General features: G+C 45.0%; 1 protein-coding gene across 1 annotated transcript in view; it reads left to right on the forward strand.

The window, feature by feature from the left end:
- Nucleotides 1-12,500, forward strand: part of LOC109884608 (glutamate receptor ionotropic, NMDA 2A) — a 191,415-nt gene that overhangs the window by 4,282 nt on the left and 174,633 nt on the right. The window contains exons 3-4 of the mRNA XM_031811094.1: nt 10,356-10,595; nt 11,404-11,562. Coding sequence (XP_031666954.1) covers nt 10,356-10,595; nt 11,404-11,562 — 399 coding nt within the window. The remainder of the gene's footprint in view (nt 1-10,355; nt 10,596-11,403; nt 11,563-12,500) is intronic.

A 12,500-nucleotide genomic window follows, 5' to 3' on the forward strand; every position in this document is an offset into this window, starting at 1 on the left:
AGCTGTGTGTGTGTGTGTGTGTGTGTAGATATGTGTGTAGCTGTGTGTGTGTGTGTGTGTGTGTGTGTAGCTGTGTGTGTGTGTGTGTGTGTGTAGCTGTGTGTGTGTAGCTGTGTGTGTGTGTGTGTGTGTGTGTAGCTGTGTGTGTGTAGCTGTGTGTGTGTGTGTGTGTGTGTGTGTGTGTGTAGCTGTGTGTGTGTAGTCAAGCATTAAGAGTAAAATCTCTCCTTTCCTCCTTCCCCCTCCCTCACCCCTAACCCCAACCAACCATCTCCTCCTCTTGTCTACTCTTCCAAACACACACACACACACACACACACACACACACACACACACACACACACACACACACACACACACACACACACACACACACACACACACACACACACACACACACACACACACACACACACACACACACACAACCCCAAAGTGGCAGAAGTGACTGTTTTGTAGCTTACTGAAGTATTTATGTGGAAAAAGCCACTAGGCTCTTTAACTAGCTGCTGCTCTGCTCTGCTTGGTGGGGGGGGGGGGACTGACTGGAGAACAGACTTGGTGTTTTTAGGAATAAAACACACACATATACACACGCACATATATTGACACACACACATACAGACACATAGGCACCCACACACACACATAGAGAAACAGACACACACACATAGAGGTATCATCATGCCCATTGAAACTAAACTGAGGTGCCACATTTATAATATTTGTGAAATATACAAGACACGCAGAACATCATGAAGCTATTGAATTATCCGTCAGCTCCCCCTCATCACACTGAGACAGCAGCTGGTTCCTGTCTTCAGTGGTCCAATACCAAGGGACATTGTGGTTCCTGTCTTCAGTGGTCCAATACCAAGGGAAGATGTGGTTCCTGTCTTCAGTGGTCCAATACCAAGAGACGTTGTGGTTCCTGTCTTCAGTGGTCCAATACTAAGGGAAGATGTGGTTCCTGTCTTCAGTGGTCCAATACCAAGGGAAGATGTAGTTCCTGTCTTCAGTGGTCCAATACCAAGGGACATTGTGGTTCCTGTCTTCAGTGGTCCAATACCAAGGGAAGATGTGGTTCCTGTCTTCAGTGGTCCAATACCAAGGGACATTGTGGTTCCTGTCTTCAGTGGTCCAATACCAAGGGAAGATGTGGTTCCTGTCTTCAGTGGTCCAATACCAAGGGACATTGTGGTTCCTGTCTTCAGTGGTCCAATACCAAGGGACGTTGTGGTTCCTGTCTTCAGTGGTCCAATACCAAGGGAAGATGTGGTTCCTGTCTTCAGTGGTCCAATACCAAGGGACGTTGTGGTTCCTGTCTTCAGTGGTCCAATACCAAGGGACATTGTGGTTCCTGTCTTCAGTGGTCCAATACCAAGGGACGTTGTGGTTCCTGTCTTCAGTGGTCCAATACCAAGGGACATTGTGGTTCCTGTCTTCAGTGGTCCAATATCAAGGGACGTTGTGGTTCCTGTCTTCAGTGGTCCAATACCAAGGGAAGTTGTGGTTCCTGTCTTCAGTGGTCCAATACCAAGGGAAGATGTGGTTCCTGTCTTCAGTGGTCCAATACCAAGGGACATTGTGGTTCCTGTCTTCAGTGGTCCAATACCAAGGGAAGATGTGGTTCCTGTCTTCAGTGGTCCAATACCAAGGGAAGATGTGGTTCCTGTCTTCAGTGGTCCAATACCAAGGGACATTGTGGTTCCTGTCTTCAGTGGTCCAATACCAAGGGACGTTGTGGTTCCTGTCTTCAGTGGTCCAATACTAAGGGAAGATGTGGTTCCTGTCTTCAGTGGTCCAATACCAAGGGACATTGTGGTTCCTGTCTTCAGTGGTCCAATACCAAGGGAAGATGTGGTTCCTGTCTTCAGTGGTCCAATACCAAGGGAAGATGTGGTTCCTGTCTTCAGTGGTCCAATACCAAGGGAAGATGTGGTTCCTGTCTTCAGTGGTCCAATACCAAGGGAAGATGTGGTTGCTGTCTTCAGTGGTCCAATACCAAGGGAAGATGTGGTTCCTGTCTTCAGTGGTCCAATACTAAGGGAAGTTGTGGTTCATGTCTTCAGTGGTCCAATACCAAGGGACATTGTGGTTCCTGTCTTCAGTGGTCCAATACCAAGGGACGTTGTGGTTCCTGTCTTCAGTGGTCCAATACCAAGGGAAGTTGTGGTTCATGTCTTCAGTGTTAGCTCTCTGTGTAGATCCAAGGGCCAGCCGTGCTGCCCTGTTCTGAGCCAACTGTAATTTTCCTAAGTCCCTCTTTGTGGCACCTGACCACACGACTGAACAGTGGTCCAGGTGCGACAAAACCAGGGCCTGTAGGACCTGCCTTGATGATAGTGCTGTTAAGAAGGTACAAACTAGGGCCTGTAGGACCTGCCTTGTTGATAGTGCTGTTAAGAAGGTAGAAACTAGGGCCTGTAGGACCTGCCTTGTTGATAGTGTTGTTTAAGAAGGTAGAAACTAGGGCCTGTAGGACCTGCCTTGTTGATAGTGCTGTTAAGAAGGTAGAAACTAGAGCCTGTAAGACCTGCCTTGTTAAAATATCGCCCCCTAGTCGTAAAAGGTTAAGAAGGTAGAAACTAGGGCCTGTAGGACCTGCCTTGTTGATAGTGTTGTTAAGAAGGTAGAAACTAGGGCCTCTAGGACCAGCCTTGTTGATAGTGCTGTTAAGAAGGTAGAAACTAGGGCCTGTAGGACCTGTCTTGTTGATAGTGCTGTTAAAAAGGTAGAAACTAGGGCCTGTAGGACCTGTCTTGTTGATAGTGCTGTTAAGAAGGTAGAAACTAGGGCCTGTAGGACCTGTCTTGTTGATAGTGTTGTTAAAAAGGTAGAAACTAGGGCCTGTGGGACCTGCCTTGTTGATAGTGCTGTTAAGAAGGTAGAAACTAGGGCCTGTAGGACCTGTCTTGTTGATAGTGTTGTTAAAAAGGTAGAAACTAGGGCCTGTGGGACCTGCCTTGTTGATAGTGCTGTTAAGAAGGTAGAAACTAGGGCCTGTAGGACCTGCCTTGTTGATAGTGATGTTTAAGAAGGTAGAAACTAGGGCCTGTAGGACCTGCCTTGTTGATAGTGTTGTTTAAGAAGGTAGAAACTAGGGCCTGTAGGACCTGCCTTGTTGATAGTGTTGTTTAAGAAGGTAGAAACTAGGGCCTGTAGGACCTGCCTTGTTGATAGTGTTGTTTAAGAAGGTAGAAACTAGGGCCTGTAGGACCTGCCTTGTTGATAGTGTTGTTTAAGAAGGTAGAAACTAGGGCCTGTAGGACCTGCCTTGTTGATAGTGTCATTAAGAAGGTAGAAACTAGGGCCTGTAGGACCTGCCTTGTTGATAGTGTCATTAAGAAGGTAGAAACTAGGGCCTGTAGGACCTGCCTTGTTGATAGTGTCATTAAGAAGGTAGAAACTAGGGCCTGTAGGACCTGCCTTGTTGATAGTGTCATTAAGAAGGTAGAAACTAGGGCCTGTAGGACCTGCCTTGTTGATAGTGTCATTAAGAAGGTAGAAACTAGGGCCTGTAGGACCTGCCTTGTTGATAGTGTTGTTAAGGAAGGTAGAAACTAGGGCCTGTAGGACCTGCCTTGTTGATAGTGCTGTTAAGGAAGGTAGAAACTAGGGCCTGTAGGACCTGCCTTGTTGATAGTGTCATTAAGAAGGTAGAAACTAGGGCCTGTAGGACCTGCCTTGTTGATAGTGTTGTTTAAGAAGGTAGAAACTAGGGCCTGTAGGACCTGCCTTGTTGATAGTGTTGTTTAAGAAGGCAGAGCAGTGCTTTATTATGGACAGACTTCTCCCCATCTTAGCTACTGTTGTATCAATATGTTTTCACCATGACAGTTTACAATCTAAGGGTTACTCCAAGCAGTTTAGTCACCTCAACTTACTCAATTTCCACATTATTCATTACAAGATTTAGTTGAGGTTTATCCTCAGTAATTTTCTATCCAAGTTGTCAGACCCCTGTGGCTTGACATTGTTGATACACCACAATAATTGTTTCAACAGTTCTACACTCACTTTTACAGAATTCTAAATTACAATGCTTGTCTTTCATAATTTGATCAGATATATTTGGGTGTGTAGTGTCAGCGTTTGTTGGTGGCATGTCAAGCCTTAGTTTGCTAATATTGCCAATGAGGGAAAAGCATTAAAGTAGTTGGCAATATTCAGTGTGTTTTTGTGATGAATCTGATTCAATGAAGCTGAATCTGCCTTTTTCTGTTGTTGCCCAAAACTTAATTTAAGGTTTAAAGCTCCAAAGCTTTTTAATATCATTCTTTATATAATTTATGGATTTAACAGTTTCTACAGTCGTTTTCTTAATGGCTCGTTACTAACTGGGATAAGCAATTTCATAGATGTGTCAAGTGCAGCGTCTGGTCGCTCGTCATTACACAGCACAGACCAGCAAATACTATTTACATCATCAACATAGGAATCACCACAAACAATTGTATGACCTCTTATACACAATATTAGTCCCAGCCTTTGGAACTATGGTTTTCCTAGACATGGCTACTATATTGTGATCACAACTACTGATGGATCTGGATACTACTTTAAAACCCATTTCTGCAGCATTAGTAAAGATATGATCAAACCATGTTGATGATTTCATTCCTCTACTGTTTGTCACTACCCTGGTAGGTTGATTGATAACCAGGTTGCAGGCACTGGTTACAGTTTGAAGCTTTCTCTTGAGTAGGCAGTTTGATGATAGCCAGTCGTTATTTAAATCACCCAGAAAATATACTTCTCTGTTGATATCACAAACATTATCAGGCATTTCACACATATTATCCAGATACTGACTGTTAACACTTGGTCTATAGCAGCTTCCCACCAGAATGGGCTTTAGGTGAGTCAGGTGAACCTGTAGCCATATGACTTCAACAGTCTTTAACATGAGATCCTCTCTAAGCTTTACAGGAATATAAATGGCAACACCTCCATCTTTGGCATTTCTGTATTTTCTGTAGATGTTATAACCTTGTATGTCTACCACTGTATCATCAAAGGTATCATCTCGGTGAGTTTCAGAGATCAGTCAGAATATGAACGTCATCTGTTACAAGCAAGTTATTGACTTCATGATGTTTCTTAAGCTACATATGTTAACGTGGGCTATTTGTTTTAGCACTTTTCTGTGATGCTTGCTTGTTTTCATTGCTTTATTGGGAAGCTTAATAGGAGTAGACAGGCTCATGTTATTTATGTTATTTATGTGTTAGTGCAGGTTGAGCTGCACACAGTGAACTTCCTACTCAGTACACACTACCTCAGTGCTAACAGTATAACTCTGGTTCATAGGCACATGATTACATGATTACTGCATTCAATAGCTGTTCAGCAGAGGCATTCAGGTCAGTTAGAGGGACATACATTAGGTTACTTACATTGTGTCTTCCAACACCCCCTGGGATAATGTACATTTGCTGAAGCATTGTGACAAGTCAGCGACACAATGGTAGGGATGAACTGAGCTGGGCCATTGATAAGTCATTGTCTCAACCTTATAATGGGCTTGAGACTGAGTGGTTATAATGGGCTTGAGTCTGGGTGGTTATAATGGGCTTGAGACTGGGTGGTTATAATGGGCTTGAGACTGGGTGGTTATAATGGGCTTGAGACTGGGTGGTTATAATGGGCTTGAGTCTGGGTGGTTATAATGGGCTTGAGACTGGGTGGTTATAATGGGCTTGAGACTGGGTGGTTATAATGGGCTTGAGACTGGGTGGTTATAATGGGCTTGAGTCTGGGTGGTTATAATGGGCTTGAGACTGGGTGGTTATAATGGGCTTGAGACTGGGTGGTTATAATGGGCTTGAGACTGGGTGGTTATAATGGGCTTGAGACTGGGTGGTTATAATGGGCTTGAGACTGGGTGGTTATAATGGGCTTGAGACTGGGTGGTTATAATGGGCTTGAGACTGGGTGGTTATAATGGGCTTGAGACTGGGTGGTTATAATGGGCTTGAGACTGGGTGGTTATAATGGGCTTGAGACTGGGTGGTTATAATGGGCTTGAGACTGGGTGGTTATAATGGGCTTGAGACTGGGTGGTTATAATGGGCTTGAGACTGGGTGGTTATAATGCCCCGAGAGAGAGGCGCGAGCGAACGGCATCGGACTCATCAGTTCAGGCTTCAAGTCGTAGACCTAATGACAACGGCAGAATGTCATACCAATACACCATAACAGATGAGTGTCCCGAGAGAGAGGCGCGAGCGAACGGCATCGGACTCATCAGTTCAGGCTTCAAGTCGTAGACCTAATGACAACGGCAGAATGTCATACCAATACACCATAACAGATGAGTGCCCCGAGAGAGAGGCGCGAGCGAACGGCATCGGACTCATCAGTTCAGGCTTCAAGTCGTAGGCCTAATGACAACGGCAGAATGTCATACCAATACACCATAACAGATGAGTGCCCCGAGAGAGAGGCGCGAGCGAACGGCATCGGACTCATCAGTTCAGGCTTCAAGTCGTAGACCTAATGACAACGGGTGTTTTATAACAGCTGTCTCTTACCATTCTGTATCACATCCGGGAGTCGCCTGGGTTTGCCTTCGTTGTAAATAATCATTTTGTTCTTGAACTGACTTGTTTAAATAAAGATTTTAATGGAGAAAAACAGTGTCTGGATTATGACGAACGTCTGCTTCCTATAGGAAGTGATGAAAACTTCCTGAATGGTTTGTGTTTATGCTACATTGTAAAAGGTCATGTTATTAAAAGGGAGATGACAGGTCTCTGCTAGACAACACAGACATCAGATATCATTCTACATGCCGGTCTATGATTACAACCCCATGGCTATAAAAACAACTAACTCTATAGGAAATGACTGTAGTAGGGACTCGTGCCTTTTAGCGATGAAGCTAACACTATCATTAGTTAGCGTAGAGGTGGCTAATAGCGTTGCGTGTAAACGGGGGGGACCCATCGGCTAGTGCTGACGCTAACGCTATGGGAAGTGACTACGAGCGGTTGCTAATGTCTGTTAGCGTAGCGCTGATATGCTATTAACTCCACTGGAAGTGAGTGTGAACGGGGCCCGTTGGCTAGTGCTGACGCTAACGCTCTGTGACGCTAGCGGAGTGGCAGATCATTTAACGACGTATGCTAAGTGACTCTGCTGCCAGGGGCGTGGTCAGAGGCAGCAGGGCAGTAAGGAGAGGAGGAAGATGAGGAGGAGGAGGAGGAGAGGAACAGGGGAGGGATAAACAGAAAGAGGAGAGTGTCCCGGCTGGCTAACTAATGTCCTAATTAGACAGGGTGTGAAGAGAAGAGACAATTAGGCTGTGTGTGTGAGAGCGAGAGAGAGAGAGAGAGAAGGAGAGAGAAGGAGAGAGAGAGGGGGAGGGAGAGAGACGGAGAGAGAAAGAGAGAGAGAGAGAGAGGAGAGAGAGAGGAGAGAGAGAGAGAGAGAAGGAGAAATAGAGAGAGAGAGAGAGAGAGATAGAGAGAGAGAGACACAGAGACAGAGAGAGAGAGAGAGAAGGAGAGAGAGAGAGAGAAGGAGAGAGAGAGAGAGAGAGAGAGAGAGAGAGAGAGAGAGAGAGAGAGAAGGAGAGAGAGAGAGAGAGAGAAGGAGAGCGAAGGAGTAAATTCAGACAGATGGAGCGAGAGGGATGGAGAGAAAGAGAGAGAACATTTATTCACAGTGAACATCTCATGGTCCATTGAGCTGGAGGCATCTCCCACCAAATAACTTCCACCAATAACTTCCTTCAGTCTCGCTAACTAACACGAGAGAGGAGGAGAGGCTGCTACGGCCCTAACAGCCTTGACACACACACACACACACACACACACACACACACACACACACACACACACACACACACCACACACACACACACACACACACACACACACACACACACACACACACACACACACACACACACACACACACACACACACACACACACACACACACACACACACACACTACCCTGATACCCAGCCAGACGTCCCAGGGACAAATTTGTCTCGAGACGACATGTCAAACGGCCCCAGATATTCATTGGTCTGATCGCTTTATGGGAAGAAAACAACATTTTAAATTCCACGATGAAGATATTATATAAACTAAACGATCAAATAGGATGTGAATAAATTGCTACCATATGATATCAGTGTAACAGCCAGACAGTTGTGATGGTTTATAAATCATCATTAATAACCAGGCAGCTAATTGACGGACGGAGTAAATTATTATTCAATTAATTCTGTTCAGCTGGTTGATTTAATTAAGAGTCAGCGATTAAGATTCGGTCCATCTCCCAATCTGTCCCCAGAACAGTTACTGTACAACTAGTTTAAATAATGATAAATTATCCCAATCTGTCCCCAGAGCAGTTACTATAGGTTTAGAGAGATACAGTCTACTGGGTTACTGTAGAGAGAGACAGACAGAGATACAGTCTACTGGGTTACTGTAGAGAGAGACAGACAGAGATACAGTCTACTGGGTTACTGTAGAGAGAGACAGACAGAGATACAGTCTACTGGGTTACTGTAGAGAGAGACAGACAGAGATACAGTCTACTGGGTTACTGTAGAGAGAGACAGACAGAGATACAGTCTACTGGGTTACTGTAGAGAGAGACAGACAGAGATACAGTCTACTGAGTTACTGCAGAGAGAGACAGACAGAGATACAGTCTACTGGGTTACTGCAGAGAGAGACAGACAGAGATACAGTCTACTGGGTTACTGCAGAGAGAGACAGACAGAGATACAGTCTACTGGGTTACTGCAGAGAGAGACAGACAGAGATACAGTCTACTGGGTTACTGTAGAGAGAGACAGACAGAGATACAGTCTACTGGGTTACTGTAGAGAGAGACAGACAGAGATACAGTCTACGGGGTTACTGTAGAGAGAGACAGACAGAGATACAGTCTATTGGGTTACTGTAGAGAGAGACAGACAGAGATACAGTCTACGGGGTTACTGTAGAGAGAGACAGACAGAGATACAGTCTACTGGGTTACTGTAGAGAGAGACAGACAGAGATACAGTCTACTGGGTTACTGTAGAGAGAGACAGACAGAGATACAGTCTACTGGGTTACTGTAGAGAGACAGACAGAGATACAGTCTACGGGGTTACTGTAGAGAGAGACAGACAGAGATACAGTCTATTGGGTTACTGTAGAGAGAGACAGACAGAGATACAGTCTACGGGGTTACTGTAGAGAGAGACAGACAGAGATACAGTCTACTGGGTTACTGTAGAGAGAGACAGACAGAGATACAGTCTACTGGGTTACTGTAGAGAGAGACAGACAGAGATACAGTCTACTGGGTTACTGTAGAGAGACAGACAGAGATACAGTCTACTGGGTTACTGTAGAGAGAGACAGACAGAGATACAGTCTACTGGGTTACTGTAGAGAGAGACAGACAGAGATACAGTCTACTGGGTTACTGTAGAAAGACAGACAGAGATACAGTCTACTGGGTTACTGTAGAGAGAGACAGACAGAGATACAGTCTACTGGGTTACTGTAGAGAGACAGACAGACAGAGATACAGTCTACTGAGTTACTGTAGAGAGAGACAGACAGAGATACAGTCTACTGGGTTACTGTGGAGAGAGTCAGACAGGGGAGAGAAAGGTAGAATGGGAGCAAGAGAGAGAGAGAGAGAGAGAGAGCATGGAGCCAGGCTCAATCAATCAAATACCTACCTACCTCACAGAGCCAGGCTCAATCAATCAAATACCTACCTACCTCACAGAGCCAGGCTCAATCAATCAAATACCTACCTACCTCACAGAGTCAGGCTCAATCAATCAAATACCTACCTACCTCACAGAGCCAGGCTCAATCAATCAAATACCTACCTACCTCACAGAGCCAGGCTCAATCAATCAAATACCTACCTACCTCACAGAGCCAGGCTCAATTAATCAAATACCTACCTACCTCACAGAGCCAGGCTCCATCAATCAAATACCTACCTACCTCACAGAGCCAGGCTCAATCAATCAAATACCTACCTACCTCACAGAGCCAGGCTCAATCAATCAAATACCTACCTACCTCACAGAGCCAGGCTCCATCAATCAATGACTTATCTACCATCTCCAATCACCAAGCTACTATTGATTAGGAGGGATGACCTATCGAATGCCACATACTCGTCTGTCTGTCTGTCTGTCTGTCTGTCTGTCTGTCTGTCTGTCTGTCTGTCTGTCTGTCTGTCTGTCTGTCTGTCTGTCTGTCTGTCTGTCTGTCTGTCTGTCTGTGTTTATGCATGGGAGTGAGTTGTTGCTCTGTCCTAGGACACCACTGACTGAATTCTGAAATCTGATCAGTAACTGTTTGATCTACAGGGTTCCAGTATGGGCCGTTTGGGCTGGGTCCTCCTCACCCTCCCAGCCCTGCTTTCCCAGATCAGTGTACCAGCAGCGGCCCAGAAGCCACCTGGGCTAAGTGTGGGGGTGATCTTGGGTCAGACGAGGCCAATCAGTGACCAGGATATAATCCCGGTGAGGCGGAACGACGACCCTGTGGAGCTGACCGTCACCACCCTGAGAATCAACCAGACAGACCCCAAGACAGTCATCACACAGGTGGGTAGGGGGGGGGGGTGTTCTGTAGGTTACAAACCAGAATTTTGGGCAGGTGGGATAACTTTAATTACCTGTATATATAACACCTACCTGTGTATATAACATCTACCTGTGTATAACACCTACCTGTATATAACACCTACCTGTATATAACACATACCTGTATATAACACCTACCTGTGTATAACACCTACCTGTATATAACACCTACCTGTATATAACACATACCTGTATATAACACCTACCTGTGTATAACACCTATATAACACCTACCTGTATTTAACACCTACCTGTGTATAACACTTACCTGTATATAACACCTACCTGTATATAACATCTACCTGTGTATATAACACCTACCTGTGTATAACACCTACCTGTATATAACACCTACCTGTATATAACACCTACCTGTATATAACACCTATATAACACCTACCTGTATATAACACCTATATAAACCTACCTGTATATAATACCTACCTGTGTGTATAACACCTACCTGTATATAACACCTACCTGTGTATATAACACCTACCTGTATATAACACCTACCTGTATATAACACCTATATAACACCTACCTGTATATAACACCTACCTGTATATAACACCTACCTGTATATAACACCTATATAACACCTACCTGTATATAATACCTACCTGTGTGTATAACACCTACCTGTATATAACACCTACCTGTGTATATAACACCTACCTGTATATAACACCTATCCGGGGTGAATAACACCTACCTGTATATAACACCTACCTGTGTGTATAACACCTACCTGTGTGTTTGATAACAGGTGTGTGAGCTGCTACAGAAGAAGCCTCTCCATGGCCTTGTCTTTGCTGATGGGTCGGACCAGGAAGCTATCTCTCAGATCCTGGACTTCCTGTCTTCTCAAACATCACTTCCTGTCCTGGGGGTGTACGGGGGATCCTCCATGATCATGGCCGACAAGGTCAGAACACAGAGTTCTTCTTCCTCCTCATTACACCTGCTTCCTGTCTTCTCTATTCTCTCTCTTCTCTGCTTCTCTTTCCTCAGAGTTCTACTTCCTCCTCATTACACCTGCTTCCTGTCTTCTCTATTCTCTCTCTTCTCTGTTTCTCTTTCCTCAGAGTTCTACTTCCTCCTCATTACACCTGCTTCCTGTCTTCTCTATTCTCTCTCTTCTCTGCTTCTCTTTCCTCAGAGTTCTACTTCCTCCTCATTACACCTGCTTCCTGTCTTCTCTATTCTCTCTCTTCTCTGCTTCTCTTTCCTCAGAGTTCTACTTCCTCCTCATTACACCTGCTTCCTGTCTTCTCTATTCTCTCTCTTCTCTGCTTCTCTTTCCTCAGAGTTCTACTTCCTCCTCATTACACCTGTTTCCTGCCTTCTCTATTCTCTCTCTTCTCTGTTTCTCTTTCCTCAGAGTTCTACTTCCTCCTCATTACACCTGCTTCCTGTCTTCTCTATTCTCTCTCTTCTCTGCTTCTCTTTCCTCAGAGTTCTACTTCCTCCTCATTACACCTGCTTCCTGTCTTCTCTATTCTCTCTCTTCTCTGCTTCTCTTTCCTCAGAGTTCTACTTCCTCCTCATTACACCTGCTTCCTGTCTTCTCTATTCTCTCTCTTCTCTGCTTCTCTTTCCTCAGAGTTCTACTTCCTCCTCATTACACCTGTTTCCTGCCTTCTCTATTCTCTCTCTTCTCTGTTTCTCTTTCCTCAGAGTTCTACTTCCTCCTCATTACACCTGTTTCCTGCCTTCTCTATTCTCTCTCTTCTCTGCTTCTCTTTCCTCAGAGTTCTACTTCCTCCTCATTACACCTGTTTCCTGTCTTCTCTATTCTCTCTCTTCTCTGCTTCTCTTTCCTCAGAGTTCTACTTCCTCCTCATTACACCTGTTTCCTGCCTT

This window comes from Oncorhynchus kisutch, unplaced genomic scaffold (assembly GCF_002021735.2).
Source record: "Oncorhynchus kisutch isolate 150728-3 unplaced genomic scaffold, Okis_V2 Okis01b-Okis20b_hom, whole genome shotgun sequence".
NCBI lineage: Eukaryota > Metazoa > Chordata > Actinopteri > Salmoniformes > Salmonidae > Oncorhynchus > Oncorhynchus kisutch.